At 41.8% G+C, this 18,622-nt stretch overlaps 1 protein-coding gene across 14 annotated transcripts in view; it reads left to right on the top strand.

Moving 5' to 3' along the window:
* Positions 1–18,622, top strand: part of LOC129030855 (myomegalin) — a 226,010-nt gene that overhangs the window by 34,477 nt on the left and 172,911 nt on the right. For 3 of the 14 annotated variants that reach the window (XM_054476739.2, XM_054476744.2, XM_054476760.2), the window contains exon 1: positions 837–1,154. The exons of 9 other annotated variants lie outside the window; for them this stretch is intronic. In XM_054476739.2, coding sequence (XP_054332714.1) covers positions 1,135–1,154 — 20 coding nt within the window. In that variant the 5' untranslated portion in view covers positions 837–1,134. Of the gene's footprint in view, positions 1–624; positions 1,155–18,622 lie in introns of those variants that run through there. 2 more of the 14 variants (XM_054476712.2, XM_054476731.2) reach the window with 2 other exon arrangements.

Here is an 18,622-nt window from a genome sequence, read left to right as displayed (position 1 = left end):
GGCAAGCACTCTAATTATAGTATGTCTACCTTGTTTAAATCTTGATACATAAGTACATGGTACAGGGCCTGAGGCAATGCCATCTCCAAAGAGCCCTTTTCCATGGTCTTAAAACAGTCACAAGGGAGTGTCTAGGTCCTGATGGCTACTGTCTTGAGGCTTTTCTAGTGTTCTGGGAGTCAGGAAGCTTCTCCATCCTTGAAGCTATTGGTAGAGCCCAGTTGCCGGCGAAATTGAAAAACGAGGAGGTAGAATACCCTAAAACAGGAGAATCTCGTCTGAGATACAGGCAGCTAATAAGTCTGTAAGGTTTTGTTGGGATGCTTCCCTTCCTGATGAAGGGTCCTGTCCCTAGATTAATGGTGAAACTGGCATGTCACATCTCTAGGAAGACAACATCGTGTTCCATGACCACGTAGGGTGTACATCTGCATTCAGCCGGGATTGCTCCTAAACCTTCCTAGGCTCCATCTCTGGCTCTAGGGTTACCTGTGGGTGGGGCGATGCAGACACACAGGAAAACCTCCTCTACAAATTCTTCCTGTAGTTGGTTGATTGTATTCTAAGCCCTTCGTTGGGATGGGCTTGGTACGGCGTCCTCTAAGCTCTCTGCCCTCTGCCGTCATCATTCATCTGAGCCAGCGAGAGAGGGGTCGGGGAGACGCGAGGGTGGTTCAGGGGGTGTGCAACCTGGGCCGATTCTGCCCCAGCACACTGGTTGTCGGGAGCCCCGCCTCCGCTCGCGGTTGACAGCTCAGCTGGTGCCAAGCAACTCGTGCCAGCCAGTCGTGTCTCAGCCTGGAGAGTGCGCGCACCGCCGCCGGGGCAGCCGCTGGCTCCAGCTCACGAAACAGCCCCGGGCGCCGCGCCGCTCCGAGTCCAGCCTCCTACTGAGAACAGTCCCTCCCTTGTGCGGGTCGCACGGCTAGCCGCAGGTTCGGCCACGTCAAATCCATTTTCTAAAAAAGCAGAGAGCAGAGCTCTCTCTTCGCCGCCGACGCAGAAAGAAGGAGCTGGGGAGGAAAAAGCTGCTGCTTTTTGCGCTGGAGATTCGTGGGCAAGGCTTCTCATTTTCCCAGGCTGCTTCCCCTCCCGGGTGAGGAGCGCCCTGAGACTAAGGAAAGAGCCTGGAAAATGGAGCAGACCTGGACGAGGTAGGTGGGCTGTTTCCTTCTCGCCGCACTCCAGACTTGGTGGTCCTCCTCCCTCCCCTCCCCCAGCGCCCTTAGGGAGAGGTCGCCCCTCACCACCAGGGCCCAGTGACAGCTTCCCTTTTCTGTCGCCTCGCCCTGCCTGGTTCCCAGCCCACCTCTCTTGGTCATTTTCACATGTTCTGTTTTCCGGGGTTTCCCTTGCTTAATGAATCTCTCCTCCACCGAGTCCTGATGTTAAAAATACCCAGGGAGGCTGCCTGGAACTTTCTGTAGAAATGTTTCTCTGTCGTTTCCTTGTTCGTGTGGCTAGAGGGATTCCAGTAGGTCTTCTTGAGAGATATGTTTGATGTCAGATGTTTGAACAATATCAGGTTTATTCTCACCCTGCCACGTTTTCCTTCTCAGCCTCATCTCTCACTACTCACACAAAGGCAAAGGGACTGAGTGAGCAGAGCCCAGCAGCACTCATCTCCACAACCTCCAGTTGGAGCCCACTTGGGGGAGGAATGGAGAAGCAAAGAGATCAGGGCACCACACTGCTCAGGCTTTATTGAGGCCAGGCAACAGTTGGCTTTTAGGTCAGATTTTGGAGATGGCCTGTGAAACTGCGTTTTCTTCCAGTCCTTCCCCCAAACACACTTTAAAATGAAGCCCCATCCAAGGAAAGGGTAAGGATAAGAGACCATGTATTGAGACAAAGACTTCGTTTCTGTTTTTAAGTGGGTGGGAGGGTAGGGAGACTATTCCAGCGGTGTCTCTATAACAGATACGCTTCTATCTGTGGGATTTAGCTTTGGAGAATTGGGGTGGGGCCAAATGAGCGCTCTGACTCCTGAGAGAGTGAAGACGGTACAAACACAGAAGGTAAATTTGGGGCTTATGCAAAAGACTTGGGTGCTTTTAGTTGATAAGCTCAACAGGAGTGAATGGTATAATGTGAATATTAAAGAAGGAGCAAATTGAAGCTTAGGGTTTGTTGACAGAAGAAGTAGGCTGTCTAGATTCTGTCTAGATCAAAAGTGATGCTTTTACTTTTGGCTCCTTTCTGCTCTTCTTGGGCCTCTCCGAGAGGACTGTGCTTAGTTCTGGGATCATTAGGTAAAATAAGTATAATCAAGAGACAGGAGGGAACTCAAAGCCATGCCTTGAGGGATGGCCAAAGGACCTGGGACTCCTGAGTCCAGAGAAATGACGACTGGGAGTGGGGAGGATGTGGTAGCTTCCTTCAAATTTCCGAAGAGCTATTGGTGGTAGAGGGATTGAATCACTTTAGAATCTCTTAGAAGGACAGAACAACCGATGCAAGCGAGTTGTGGGGAGGCAAGTTATGGCTCAGTGTAAAGAAAAAGATTTCTGGCCGAGTGCAGTGGCTCATGCTTGTAATCCCAGCACTTTGGGAGGCTGAGGCAGGCGGATCACCTGAGGTCGGGAGTTCGAGACCAGCCTGACCAACATGGAGAAACCCCATCTCTACTAAAATACAAAATTAGCCGGGCGTGGTGGCACATGCCTATAATCCCAGCTACTCCGGAGGCTGAGGCAGGAGAATCGCTTGAACCCGGGAGGAGAAGTTTGTGGTGAGCCGAGATCACGCCATTGCACTCCAGCCTGGGCAACAAAAGCGAAACTCCGCCTCAAAAAAAAAAAAAGCCTGGCGCCGGTGGCTCACGCCTATAATCCCAGCACTTTGGGAGGCCGAGGGGGGCAGATCATGAAGTCAGGAGATTGAGACCATCCTGGCTAACACAGTGAAACCCCCTCTCTACTAAAAAACACAAAAAATTAGCCGGGCGTGGTGGCGGGCGCCTGTAGTCCCAGCTACTTGGGAGTCTGAGGCAGGAGAATGGCGTGAACCCGGGAAGCGGAGCTTGCAGTGAGCGGAGATCGCGCCACTGCATTCCAGCCTGGGCGACAGAGCGAGACTCCATCTCAAAAAAAAAAATTAAAAAAAAAGCTTTCTAACAAGTTAGCTGCCTGGGCAGTATGGGCAGTAAAGAGATTGTTGACCCTGGAGTTACTCAGGCAAAGGCTAGATGACCACTTGATGGTGATGTGAGTGAGTGTATCAGGGCCTTTTGCTCTCTGCCAGTGTTTTTCACACTTGAAGAAAAAAGTATTATTAAGTTTTAAAAATTTTATGTTTACATGTAACAATTTCAGACAAATTCAGAAATGATTTGGAAAAATCACAAATTATATATTTACAGTCCAATTAATTTGACAAACTGATTATACTCATGGGATGGGCATTCAGATAGAAAAAGGGAACATTACCAGCATCCCTGAAGCCCTCCTGATGACTCCAAGGATAATTATTATCCTAATTTTTAACACCATAGAATAATTTTGCCTAGTTTTGAACTTAATGTAAATGAAATTATACACCATGTACTCTTTCGTATGTGGCTTCTTTCACTCAATCTTGCTTTTGGAGTTCTATACTTTTATATGGTATTGTAGTCCATTTATTCTTGCTTTTAAATAGGCTTCTATTGTGTATAAATATATCTAATTTATTCATCCATTCTATTCTTAATAGGCACTTGGGCAATTTCCAGTTTGGAGCTATTATAAACAGTGTTGCTATGAACATTTCTGTACAGGTCTTTTGATGAACATATGTACACATTTCTGTTGAGTAAATAAGTAGAAGTATGATTTCTGGGTAATAGGAAATGCATGTTCAGATTTAGTAAATACTGCCAGATTGTTTGTTTTTTTTTTTTTTTAAGAGATTACAAAAGAGATTCCTAAAGAGGGTATCCAGGCCGGGCGCGGTGGCTCACGCCTGTAATCCCAGCACTTTGGGAGGCCGAGGTGGGTGGATCACGAGGTCAGGAGATTCATACCATCCTGGCCAACATGATGAAACCCCGTCTCTACTAAAAATACAAAAAATTAACCGGGCGTGGTTGAAGGTGCCTGTAGTCCCAGCTACTCGGGAGGCTGAGGCAGGAGAATGGCCTGAACCCGGGAGGCGGAGCTTGCAGTGAGCTGAGATCGCGCCACTGCACTCCAGCCTGGGCGACAGAGCGAGCCTCCGTCTCAAAAAAAAAAAAGAGGGTATCCAAAGGGGGAACATAGTGAAAAGGTGCTCCACATCACTAGTTATCAGGGAAATGCGAATTAGAACCACAACACCATGCTGCTGTATACATATCAGAATGGCTGAAATTAAAGATAGAAAATAGCAAATGCTGGCAAGGTGGAACAATCAGAATGTTCACCTTTTTTTTTTTAACCACTACTCACAATAAGTAATATATTTACATTGCAACCAAGTACACTTACATATGTAACAAACAAAGTTTCTTGTAACAATACTTAACTTTACCATGTGTTTTGCACTCTAATATTTGCTATTCTATTCTTTTTCTTTAAAAATAAAATGTTGGCTCTGATTCACTGAATTTATTTCTCCACCTAATGGGTCACAGCTGGAAAAATCCTATAATCACAGATCATGGCTGACATCTCAGATCCTTCCTAACTCACAGATCAGATTAGTTCATAAACACTTATTAAAAATTTGAGGGCCGGGTGCAATGGCTCACCCCTGTAGTCTCAACACTTTGAGAGGCCGAGGCAGGTGGATCACTTGAGGTCAGAAGTTTGAGACCAGTCTGGCCAACGTGCTGAAACCCCATCTCTACTAAAAATACAAAAATTAGCTGGGTGTGGTGGCCTGCACCTGTAGTCCCAGCTACTTAGGAGCCTGAGGCAGGAGAATCCCTTGAACCCGGGAGGCGGAGGTTGCAGTGAGCTGAGATTATACCACTGCACTCCAGCCTGGGTGACACAGTAAGACTCTGTCTCAAAATAAATAAATAAATAAATAAATTTTGAGAGCCCCAAACAGGCCAGATGCTTTGCTAGATGCTAAGAATAAAACAATGAATGCAATGAATAAGACTGGGTCTCTGCCTTTGAAGGCTTTACATTCTCATCATCTATAATTTTAATAGAGAGACACTAAGGCAGAGATATGTATTGGCTGCTCTGGGTACACGGTGGATAGGGGATTGAAAGAATAAAAATTAACCATAATTGATAACATTTATTAAGCTTTCACTGTGTGCTAATCTCCTTGAATACTTAATTCACCTAATCCTTACAACCCTATGAGGTAAATGTTATACTCATTTTTAAGAAAAGGAAATTGAGCTTTAGAAAGATTAAATAATTTTCCCAGAGTGACACACACAGCTAAGAAAGAAATATAACCTTGAACTGTTAAATTCCAAAATCTATGCTTTTACTTTATTTTAGTAGAGTTTTGTAGGTGACTCAGTTTATGACTTGTTTCTGAAGCTAGCTACTTGCTCAATTTACCCACAAAGGACAAGGTGCTTGGTATTTTAGTTCTCAAAGTTAGATATGCTCTACTCCCAACTACACATCATCTGCCCCTCTACAGCTCAATGGAAAGGTTCCCCCTACCCACTGGGGCTGTTACCTGACTGTTGCCAAACTCACTGGTTAAATCATTTGGACAGAGCATGGTTGGCTCTGGAATAGCAAATTTTCTATGAATACACTGGAGTTACAAAAAGCTGATTTGGTCACCAGCTTTCAGATTTATTTCCGTGAACAGGGCGAGGGTTGTCAAAAGAATAAGCTCATGGAGCTGATGAAGAACTTGATTATGAGGGGAGGTTTTCTCACCCGGCATGTCCAGTGTCAACCAGGCAAACAGCTTCTACTGCTCTAAATTTTTAGCATACACCTGTCTGGACTAGCAACTCCCTACACCTTCTGCTTTAAAGATTATCAGTACTTCAGGATTGCTGTTTGTATTAATTTCCTATTGCTGGTGTAACAAATCACCACAAACTTTTTTTTTTTTTTTTTTGAGATGGAGTCTCACTCTGTCGCCCAGGCTAGTGTGCAGTGGTGCAATCTTCGCTCACTGCAACCTCCGCCTCCCAGGCTCAAGGGATTCTACTGCCTCAGCCTCCCAAGTAGCTGAGATTACAGGCACATGGCACCACACCCAGCTAATTTTTGTATTTTTAGTAGAGACAGGGTTTCACCATGTTGGCCTGGCTGGTCTGAAACTCCTGACCTCAAGTGATCCACCCACCTCGGCCTCCCAAAGTGCTGGGATTACAGGTGTGAGCCACTGCGCCTGGCCAAATCACCACAAACTTAGTGGCTTAAAACAATGCAAATGTATTGCCTTAAAGTTCTGGAGGTCAGAAGTCTGAAATTTGGTCTTCTAGGTTAAAACCAAGGTATCAGCAGGACTGTGCTCCTTCTAGAGGCTCTTAAGGAGAATTTTTTCCTTGCCCTTCACGGCTTCTAGAGACTGCCCACATTCTGGGTTCATAGCCCCTTCCAGCAATGCCATCACTGGCCTCTGCTTCTATCATCACATCTCCTTTGCTCATTCTGACCCTCCAGTGTCCCTCTTACTAGGATTCTTGTGATTACATTGGACCCAACCAGATAATCCAGGAAAATCTCCTCATCTCAAAATCTTTAATCACATCTGCAAAGCCCTCTTTTGCTATGGAAAGTGGCATATACACAGGATCTAGGGATTAGGAATGTGGACATTCTTATAAGGCCATTATTTCAGGCTCCTACATCTTTCAATGCTGAAAAAGTCATTACTAATTCTCTTCTCCATTTCAGTGGAAATGTTCTGGTTTCTAGCATATGAGAAAGCTGAGTAAACATCAGGTGAATCATATATGAACCTTATACAACTTCCTCGAACACATAACTCAAGAAAAGAGTGAACTAGAAATGTTTAAGGGCAAACTATAAGTCTGAAGGTTAGCAAAGGAAAGCAAATTAGTCTGTTTTGTTTTGTTTTCTATTCCCCTGCAATTTGATTTAATAAAATGCAAGCATTAATTGCATTTGCCTGCTGTATCTGTGAAAATTTGGAAAACGGAAGTAACATTCAAGAAAATTAATGATCTGGTTTCAAAATTTAAGAATTTTGACTTTGTTTCTTTTCTGGAGTACAGCCTTCAAGCAAGACAAGGTGTCCATTTACCACAGCTATATTGTACTTAACAGATCTCCATTGATAGCTTATTTGAATTTGTTTTTCTCTATATAAATGTTTAGCCTAGAGGAATCAGGGACATTTATTTTTCTTTGAATTCATGGTGAGTTAGTAGAGAGTCCTGTTTACAAAGACGTAGTTACAACCAGAGATATGTGACCACTGAGGTTAAAGTGGTTAAGTGATGTGCTGGCGTTCACACAACTAGTATGTGTTGTATGAAGGCCTAGTTAATTCCAATACCTTTACTTATTATGGTGCTGGTGCTTTGCATGTAACACTTCATAGAATTGTTTTCATAATTCTATTATTGAAACATCTTTGGAAGTTGAATTTCCTGTTTAATATTCAGCACTGCTAGCAACTAATTATCTGAATTTTAAGAAGGAAATTCTGCCTTGGCAACTCCAGTCTACTTTTAAATGGGCCTATACTTAGATTTTGGCTTGGGGAATTTGCCAGAATCAATGCTTTCACTCCTACTTGCTTATTTTCCACATACTAGGTCAGTCTGGACCTGACTCTCCCAACCCCCATTTTTTTCAGCTACATGCTAAGACTATGTTTAAAATACCTAAAGACTGGGAAGAGGTTGTTTTTGTCTCAGAAAGGATAAGTAACATCTCATGGTGCCCTCCCCATCCTGGGAGGCTCGCCTGACTGTGGCTGAGGGATCATATTTTCAAGGCTAGGTGGAGTATCCCTCCATTCAGTGGATGCCCCAGGACACTACTTCTATTGAAATCTACCCCCATTTTATAAATAAAATTCCAAACTGGGCTCAGAACATTCCACAAGTTGTCTCTGGCAAAAATTCAAATAGCATTTAAAGTTAGAAGAAAGTCCAGAATACAAGAGATGTCATAATGACCCAAGGTGGCTCTATGTGATTCTATTTTAAAACACTCAAATGCACTGAGGACTTGTTTTCCTCTGTCTCAGAGCATTTTCTGAGTTCTGTGGCCAGCAAGACAAGCATGATCTGAATTTCTTTTTTCTGAACCCTTATGGCTAAAGTGCTAAATTAGTCATAGACTATTTATAATAAATTGTATAATAATAATGTTTTATTTTCATAGCACTTTCACAGCCTGTGATTCATCTTTCCTTAATCTGTCTCATTATCTTCAGTCCTTTTCTGCTTGTTACATTTCGCAGAAACGTCTTTCTTTCTTGTCTTTTCCAAGGCCAGTGAGGGAAGAGGTAACTTGCAACTAGTGTCTTCTTATCATGGTCATGGTGGAAAGGGTGTAAAGAAGCAATAACTTCTGACATATAGAAAGCATTGACTGGCCGGGCACAGTGGCTCTCGCCTGTAATCCCAGGACTTTGGGAGGCTGAGGCAGGAGGATCACTTGAGGTCAGGAGTTCCAGACCAGCCTGGCCAACATGTTGAAACCCCATCTCTACTAAAAATACAAAAATTAGTGGGCATGGTGGGGGGTGCCTGTAATCCCAGCTAATTGGGAGGCTGAGGCATGAGAATTGCTTGAACCCAGGAAGCGGAGGTTGCAGTGAGCCGAGATCATGCCACTGCACTCCAGCCTGGGTGACAGAGCAAGCCTCTGTCGGAAAAAAAAAAAAAAAAAAAAAAAAAAAGAAAGCATTGACTCACAAAGAAAATTGAATAATTTCTAGCATTTCACACAATTTAAGAATGAATTTATCTTCCGCTTCATAATGTAGAATAACATGCTGTGGATTTACAGTATCTTTTAAATCATTACCCCAACCCAAAGGATGTAGACTTCCAATTTTTAACTATTATAAATAATGCTTGATAAATATCTAGGTGCATAAAGCATCTTCTTCCACAGCATTATTTTTTGAATGATGGATGTTCAGAAGTAGAATAACTATGTCAACATTTCCAGTTCTTGAAAGTACATTGCAAATTACTTAAAGTTATAGTCTCATAAGAAGGATATTTCATTCAATTTAAATATCTTTTTCAAGACCTGAATCCCTGTATTGTAAAGGGGGAAACTGAGGCACACGGACATAAAGTAGCATAACCTAGGTGAATCAATAGCAACATTTCCAACTTTTACCCTTCTCTAGGGTAAAATGCTTCACTGTTGCTGTTAATCTCTATTACTATCCTGAAACGTTTCCTGAAATGATAATAAACAGAAAATTTTAACATAAGAAAGTAAAAGGTAGATGTAAATTACATCAAAACTATGTATACCTATTAGGATGTCTATTACAAGGACAGAGAAAAGAGAAAATAGATGCCGTGTTTGGTTAGGGGATTATGGGCAACATCCTTTATATGCTGCTTTTAAACTAAGTCAACATAGGTTTTTATTGCAGGAAGAAGTTCACGTTTGTGTCTACCAAATGACAACATGTAAAGTTTGGAATTGAGTTGGTTTTAGGTTTTTCTGTGTATTACTTGGAGGTTTTCTGTGTATAACTTTCTTGTACTACTTGGAGATTTTCAGGTTATTGGCACCACAGGAGCAGCATTATTGCCAGCAGACCTGGGGAGCTGGTTGGAGAGTCATTGCGACTTAATTCACCCTGAGCTAAAATTATTGTGAGTGGGCCTTAATATACCAGTTGTTCCCACCTACACATCTAGCCTTGCCTTTGCTGGGATAACTTTGTGTACCCTTCAGAGGTTAGATTCAGAAGTACCTCCTTTTGGAATTATTTTTAGAATCTAGATCTGGGTGTTTTCTGTAGCCAGAACACACTCTGCCTACTCTGTTGTAGCATGTAGCTAGTTGGTTAACTTGATATTTTCCATACTCCAAGTTTATCGGCAGAATGAAATGTTTTTGTCTATAAGTCTTCAGCATCTAACATTGTTTCTAGCACTTAGAAGGTCATCTATTAAGAGCTTTCCAGAGAACATTCCCCAAAAGGCCGATGGGAATATCTGTTTGGTGGGTGTCTCCTTGTTGTAGAATGGATACAACAGGTTATTAAACTTGACGCCATTATACATTCAGATTGTATTTATCATTGTTTAAGAAATATGCGTCTTGTTTCCTCACTTATGGGAAAAGAAAAAAAAAAGAAATACGCATCAAATTCCTATGATCTAGACTTCTTTAATGCTGGACAGATGATAGTGAATGATCTAAAAAACCCTCCCTTCCAGAGACTGACATTCTAGAGGGGTCACTAGGCATGAACATACATCACTGCTATACCTTGACCTGACATAGCCTTAACTCGAATTCACTTCAGTGTGCTATCAGCACAGCCATCTTTTGTAGCTCATCTTTCTTCCAGATTTTCCACCCTTAGGATCCTTAATGCTGAAATTACACTTCTTGACCACAGGTCAAGTCCCCCACTTCCTCATTCTTTCTGAATGTTGTTTACCTCGTCATGTATTCCAGTTCCTCAACTCTCTGTATCTTCCAGGCCATCTGCTGTTTATTCACCTCCATACTGAACCTAGACGTCAGAGTCAGCTCTTTGAATCGTGTTCTCAATGCTGCTTTAGAATCTCTAACTGCCTCAACAATCTCCCAGCTTGGTAACCCTTAGTCAATTTTATTTTAAAATCCTAGAGGATTCTGTGAGTGTTGTTTTAGTATGTTATAAAACCACACTGAGAAGAAAGACTGTAGATTCATTCTTGCTAATCCTCAACAGGTCTATAATGCTGCTGAGAAATTCTTCTCCTCCTACCTGCCCCTTTCTCCTGCCCCTCCTTCCCTGACTCTTTCTCTTTCTCTCAAAATATAGTCCTCACAACCTTTGATTTCCGTAGTGTAAATAAAATCAAGATGCAAAACTGTTATGTTCAATATTATTTCCATTTGCAGAATTCACACAGGCAAATAAACTGAAGAACAACTAAAGTAAATACATAAAAATCTTTATCAATGTTACCTTCAGGTGGTAGAATTTTAAAAATTACTTTTATTTTTCTCTGTACACTTTTCTCTTTTCCAAAATTTCTACAAGAGGCATGTACTTCTTTTAAAATCATCAAAAATAGACACTGTAAAGAAAAGAAACTGAAAGATTATGTGAATATAGAAGTAGGTGGAAAGGGGAAAAAATCACCTGTTTCTTAACATTCAGTCTAGGGCTCTAGAAAGATTGAGCCAACTGCAATATACTCCAGTGCCTTGTGGATATTAGTTGTTAATGAAAACTGAGGATTGCAGGGTGCATTGCCAGGACCAAAAGCAAAATGCAAAAGGTAAGTTTCAGAGGTGGGTGGAGAGACCATACACCATCCCTGGGGTAATGTGACTGAATCCAAAGCAGGTTATTTTCATGTCTTCTTTTGAAAGAGTGATATCTGTGTCTTGGCTGATGCAGGGGAGGCAGAGGAAAATTTATTAGATATTTGGATATGTGATGACCTCAGAAGGCAAAGTGAAGAAAAGTAATTACTTACTTATTAAGGGGTTTCTCTGAACCTTGATGGATAGCATCAAGAAAGTAATGTTAGTTTCCTTATTTTCTTTAGGATGAAGACTTAGTGCAGGACCAAAAACAAAACAAAACAAAGATCCTAAAACTTAAAGAAATTGTTGTGGATGCACAATGATTTTCTAGCTCACTGTAGCTACTGCGGACTTAGCACTCCAGAAAACAGCCTCTCAGAGTGATGGTCACTGTCAGTGAATAGACTTTGAGTGAAGGGTGTAATTGCAGCCTGTACTAGAATAAAGTGGATGTTTCTGTATCAGTGCCAGGTCAGCCCACACTTAGTCAGCATGCAGAAGGAGACTCACCGTGTTGCTCTCTCTCCTCTGGGAGCTTTGCCAATTAAGCATCCTCACTTGCAGAGGTTATAATGATAGAACTTGAGATGAGAAAAAATGATAATTTCACTGTATTATATAATAGTCTTAGCGTTCTGCATCTGGGGCTTTTACCCTATTTGCATTTGAATATGTGTTTTTACAATTCTGGTGCCACATTGCGGGGAGGGTATTTGGCAACATTTGGAACATAGAAAATATATCCAGTGTCTCTCCTTGGCAAGAGGAAAAAAAAACATCTGAGAAGTCTCAGAGCTTGTTCACTAATGCCTTTTCCGCTTTGATTGTTTCTGTTTCCACCACCTTTCCTGCGTTTCAGTTTATTCCCTTGGGTAGGGACAATGCCAAGTGTTATCACAGGAGGGGTTGGAGAAAGATGTAAATATTCTGAAACAAGTGGGTTAGAGATAGAGAAGTATAAAATTATGGATGGCTCACTTTTCACGATAGGACCTATATAAAAAGTCACACTAGCCACTTCCCTTTTGGGATTTTAATTATTTTGTTACATGGCATCTGTTACACCAGTACTCAAATACTCAGGTGTAAGCTGTGCCCATCAGGGATAAGTTGATAGTCTAAGAAACAAATTTGTTTCAGGGTTTGAGACAAAAATCCCATCTCATTAGCACAGCAAACAGTCCACCCTTCCTTTCGCCTCAGCTTCTCAGGGGTGAGTTCCCTGGAGTCAAGGCAGGTACAAAGGAGGTTCCCGGTAAATGTGTGGTTAGAAATAGGGCATATTGGGAAGAGTAAAAGTTTGGAGTCAAATAGATACAGTTTTCAAGTTCAGGCTCTGACACCAACTAGCTGTGCAATCTTGGGCAAATTACTTTATCCTTCCAGGCCCCTTGTTTCCTCATCTGTAAACAGGGATTCTATGACGTACTTCACAGGATTCTATGATGACTGAATGAACTGATGCCTAGAAAGTATCAGGCATTCAGTAAATTGCAGAGGCAGCATTGGTGGTGAGTGGTGATGGTTGTCCATGATAATAATATGTTCATTTAATACAAGATTAGTATTGAGGAAAATTCCAGTGCAAGAAAACCTGTGGAATTGTTAAGTTATGCACCAGCAGTCCAGAAATTGTTAACTGTAGATGTCTTTAAGTTGACACTATTTCTAAAATCTTACCATTTATAAATTGTCAGGGCCAGAGCTTCCCATATTAAAAAATAGGCCACAGTTCTTCTCATTCTGACCCTTTTGTGTTTGCCACAGTTGAATATAGCTGTAAATTAAAAATAGGAAAAATGGATCTTGGAACATTTGAAAAATTTATTTCATTTGAAACAGAAACCAGCAACTCATGTTGAATGAGCTCCAAGAATACGGGAACTGGAACAGAATCTGCATTTGGTTCAATGCCTACTCCTGTGAGGACCCCAAGAAAGAGCAAACTTCAGCAGTCTTGCTGTCATGCCACATGCCCCTCACTGTTTGAGAGGCTACACCGAGCCGAATCCTTGCCATAGTTCATCTTTTATCAAGGTCATTAATTAGGAAGAGCAATGTAAATTCAATAAAAATAGATTATTCAAACTTTTTAAAAATAAGAATTAGTTTTGGCAAAAATAGTAAAAAGAAAAAATGGGGAGGATGCTCAGTATATTTTCCGCCACTCTAAACCTCCGGCCTTTTCATTTCTCTGGGTTCTTTTCTAGTTTGTTTCTATGGGTGTTTTCACAGTAGTGCAAATCTTAGCCCCTTTCTTGCTGACATTATTTTAAATCATTTTGGGGGCTTCTAAGCTATAGTGTTTGAGGAGGGAGGTGCAAATGAAGAAACAGTTTCACCCTTGGCTTCCCTTCATATTCCCACCTGAGGGTGAGCGCTTGGGGAGGAAGGCTTGAGGAGGGGGAAAAGTAAACAGGAAGTTGGAAGATGTACTAGGAGGCAGTTTAGGGCTCCTCAGGGTGGGGGGAAGATGGAGGGCAGTGGTTGGGAAGGGGAAAATAAAATGAAAGCCCCCTGAACACACCGTTCATTTTCCTATAATTGGGTCTTTGTTATGTTTCCTTGTGTATTCACACCCATCCTTTAAGACCTAGATTCAGTGTTCTCTGTTTTCTGTAAATTTCCTAGACACCCCCCCCAAACCACCCTGTCCCAGCCCACTCCCCACCAGGACAAAATTAATTGCTATCTTATTTATGTTCTGAAATCTCTGTTAAATCTAATTTTTCTAATAATTATCTCTCTGAATCATGTGCCTGCTTCCCTCAATAGATTCTGAGTACTTTAACCACAGGGTATATATACTTTTTCACCTTTGTATTTCCACTACCTGGCATATAAGCAACTTCTCAATAAATGTTTACAAAATGGAATTATAAAAACCCTAAAAATAGCAATGAAGGCCCAGGTTTTCGCTCTAGGTATTGCTATAGCAGATTGTTTTTTCTCCTTTTGAATTTTTGTTCATAATAATAAAAAATATATACATATATAAAGAAGCTTGAAAGCTAGAAAATGCCTCTGGGAGATGGCCCTGGTCTTCAGGCTTAGAAATGTTAAGCAAGGGTGGTGGTTAGTGATGAAGTAGGAGGGCCAGACTATGTGGTTCTCAGAACAAACTAAATATATGTGATTGGCCTGAAGAGAGGGCCCGAAAATCACCATTCCTTTGGGAGTTTAGACACTCATATGGGAATAAATAACCTTAGGTTAATTATTTTAGTAGGTGAGACTGGAGAGAAGAAAGTAATGGAGCCTAGACAGGCATCAGTACCTTAGAAATAGTTTTAGTGGTGATTTTGGTCCTAGAATACAAATATCTCATACTGTTCAAAGACTCATAGAACCTGCTTTGTAATGATGATCACCATCTTGTCATTGCTTTTGAATGAGATGATTCATTCATATGATCTGTTGCTCCTCTCAGTCCGCAAATTAGACAGGCTAAAATACAAGAAAATAATACCAGAGATAACAGTTTATGGAGGAAGGTCTATATCTGCCTTATAGAAAATATCTCTCTCTGCAGGCTCCTAAGCAAGAAGAAACCCAAGTGTCTACCCCTCCCCACAATGTTATGAGAAACTAAACTGGTGGGACCAATGAGATGCTTGAATCTTGAAAGGAGCTATATCAGTGGCCAGTTGCAAGTAAAGCAAAATTGAGTGTTTGGATAACCCTGGCCATAAATGAAACTACCATTCTTAGACAATTACTGGAAGAAATCATCACAGGACAGTTTGAGAATGTCAGAATATCAGGGGGTGGCAGATGGCCTTCAGAGAAGCAATTATTTCCTGATCATTCTCAACTTAATCACCCTGGAAAGCCGTAGAAAAACCAAGTAATATGGGATATTGAATGTTGATGTATTATTTGAGTCTAATATCTTAATGGCTACTTATCAACAATTCAAGAAAATATGAGTGATATACCATGCAGAAATCAAGCAGGTGAACAGCTTGTGAGTAGGTTGTACTTGGAAAATGCTTGGTACTTCCAAAAGCAAAATAATGTCCTGGTGAGAATATTAATATATGTGGTTTTAGTGGAATTGGTATTGTCATTAGCAGATTGATGATGTAGGGATAAAGACAAGGTAAGACATTGAGGAAAAATATAGTTCATTTATACAGAAAAAGCAAAATTTTAAGTGAAAGCATCGTGGGAGAAAGATTATATATGGAAATGCAGGAGAGCTAAAAGTGGCCTGGTGAACCACATATTAGCTGAGCATGAGTCATTCATGGATTGATATTTTAAAAAGCTAGAGACACTTGAATTTGAGAAACTAGGACAAGGATATAAAATTTTTTTCTGAACTTGGGTAATATGAAAGAATGTACCAACATATATTACCACTTTGTGTGTGTGTGTGTGTATGTGTGTGTGTGTGTGTGTGTCCATGCTTTGAGTCTGTCTCTACCATACCCCAATTTTCCTTGTACTTTGGTTTATCAAATGTTGTCACAAATTGCAACTCCTTAGACTTATACTCTGTTTCTTCACTCTGAGCCCCTTCCCTTGGGGAGCATCAGATTCCTTTCTAACTTGTGGAGCAGCTGAGTGAGCCCCTTTCTCTGGCAATAAGAGAGGGAATTTGAGCTGTTAATAGAGCTAAAGTGATTTCTTAAAAATCTCCTGAGACACTGCGAGTATGCTTATTAACTCAGTACCCATCTAAAGTGACCTCTCTATCCTTCCAGTTATTGATTCATATCAGGCAGACAGTGTGCTCAGAGTGGGTGTGGGTGATGCGGGAAGGGTGAGGTGTCTGGTAGGGCTGATATGTATTGCTATGTTGTAGCTTGCTCTTGACCTATAATGTGCAATCTGCAGAGCAGAGAAGATTGAGTGAGATCATGTCTGGAAGGTACCCTGGATCCTTGGACAGTATTAAAATGGGTTTTATGTTTAAGCATCTATTAGAATAGAATTGCATAATTACTGCAAGAAACCTTAGAAATTCATGTCCTTCTTTTATAAATATTAGAGAAAACTAATGCCCAGAGAGGTGAAAGTGACATACAAGCCAATATAGTAGCTTGTTGCCACAAATTAATTAATTGTGTGTTGAAGCCAATAGGTTTCTCAAGACTGTGTCTTAATAAACCAGAAATGAAATTCGGTCTGCACTTGGTCGGTACTGGGGTAACAGCAAGATGCCAAGCAAGTATCATAATTAAGTGAATGAGGGATGACAAGGACAGAGAGTGGCAGGGACTGTGGCAAACTGGAAAACACATCCCTGTCCTGTGTAAAGGGGGCAAGTTTTCCCACTGTGTGGGAAGGCAGGCCCAGTGTTGGTAGACCCACTCATTTCCCAAGAGCAGTTAGAAGTGGGTCAAACTTGTGTGGGCTAAATAAAACATGTCGGATGGGCTGAATTTGGCCTGAGGGTTGACCTTGCTCCTGACAGCAGATGCAGCCACCTTTGTCTGTGGACTAGGCAGAAATGCTCAGTGAATAGCAGCAGCTAAGTATAAATTTTTTCCCCTCAAATTTTTTAAAAACATTGTTCTGGTTGATGGTTTTGACATCCTTCTCCTATTTTACCTCCACAGAAGGGAGTGCATACATAGTACATTCCTCTTTGGCATTGTTTACTCTCAGGGAAAGCTTTTAAGGAGGAGAAGGAAAAGAGGCAGGGGGTCTGGAAGAATCACAAGCTGGTGATCTACTTTTGGATACAAAATAATTGTCAGGTGGCATGTGTAGCCCAATGTGCCCTGTTTGGTATTTTCATGTCCATCTGGGACTTAACAAAGTGAAGATTTCTGCCAAGATCCATCCCTGAGGCAGGGAAGAAAAAACCACCAGTTTCCAAGCAAATGCCAGGTCCTCCTCTGCCTCCCTGTGAATATCTTCTGGCTTTTAAAAAGAGAAGTCCTGTAGGCTGGGCGCAGTGGCTCACGCCTGTAATCTCTGCACTTTGGGAGGCCGAGGCGGGCGGATCACCTGAGGTCAGGAGTTCGAAACCAGCCTGACCAACACAGAGAAACCCCGTCTCTACCAAAAATACAAAATTAGCCAGGCGTGGTGGCAAGCGCCTGTAATCCCAGCTGCTGGGGAGGCTGGGGCAGGAGAATCGCTTGAACCTGGAAGGCAGAGGTTGTGGTGAGCCAAGATCGTGCCATGCACTCCAGCCTGGGCAACAAAAGCAAAACTCTGTCTCAGAAAAAAAAAAAGAGAGAGAGAGAGAGAGAAGTCCTCTAAATCTCTGTTTACAGAATTCTTGGGAGCCCCCAAGAGTTTAAAGAATAAGCTACCTATTGAAAGCATCTTTCTGTAGGGTTATTGCAATCATCTGTTTCTGACATCCCCATCAGACAGTCAGTTGTCAAGACAGTAGCCAGCCCCACTTTAAAACATTAGTCACTGAGTCTGTCTTTCTTTTTGATTCACAAGACTCTAGTGGCTAAATGCCTCTCCATGTCCTGAAAGGCTTCAAACAGTCTGCGCCCCTACCCCGTCTTCCCATTGCTTCCCCGACCTCACCTCCTACTGCTCACCACGTGCTCACTGCGCCCAGCCACTCCTAGTGTGCTCCCTCTTATGGGCCTTTGCATTTTATGTTCTCTGCTTAGAAGACTCTTTCCCTAGAGACCCCATGCCTATCCTTATGGCTTCATAGAGCAGCCTTGTCTACTGAAAATTGCAATCCCCTCTACCTCCTCCTACCTCCAGCTCTCCCTATCCACATTCCCCACTTTACTTTTTTTTATAGCACTTGTTCCCAACTGCTACTATACAATTTATTTATTTGCCTCCCCTTACTGTAAAAATTCCATAAGTGCAGGGATTTTTGTCTGTTTTGCTCACTGCTACATTTGTGGAGCTTACAACAGTGCCTAAAAGCACTTGTCAAGCATGGGCTTGACAAGTATTTGTTGAATACATTTTGAGATATTGTCCCCTCTCTGCTAGGGATGGTGGTATTTACTGTGCTGAACAGATACACCTCTTGCTACTGAATCATGGTGTTATTAACGTTTCCACTCATAAACTTTGTCTGTTTTTCAAGGTTTCTGTGTCAATTCTACTTTCTAAACATATCTTGAATTTTTAAAATTTCCCCTTTGTTAAACCATCACAACTTCCTATTTGGAATATAGACTCTCACCATCCATTTTTGCCCCTCCACAGTCTCACTGTGTAGAGCCAGAGTGCAGCTAGAATGACCTATCTAAAATATACATCTGATCATTACCATTCTTTCCTTAATTTAAAATCCTTCATCGATT

The sequence above is a fragment of the Pongo pygmaeus genome, chromosome 1 (assembly GCF_028885625.2).
Source record: "Pongo pygmaeus isolate AG05252 chromosome 1, NHGRI_mPonPyg2-v2.0_pri, whole genome shotgun sequence".
Taxonomy (NCBI): domain Eukaryota; kingdom Metazoa; phylum Chordata; class Mammalia; order Primates; family Hominidae; genus Pongo; species Pongo pygmaeus.
Note: the sequence above shows the minus strand (reverse complement) of the source record. Positions and strands in the feature narration are given on the sequence as shown.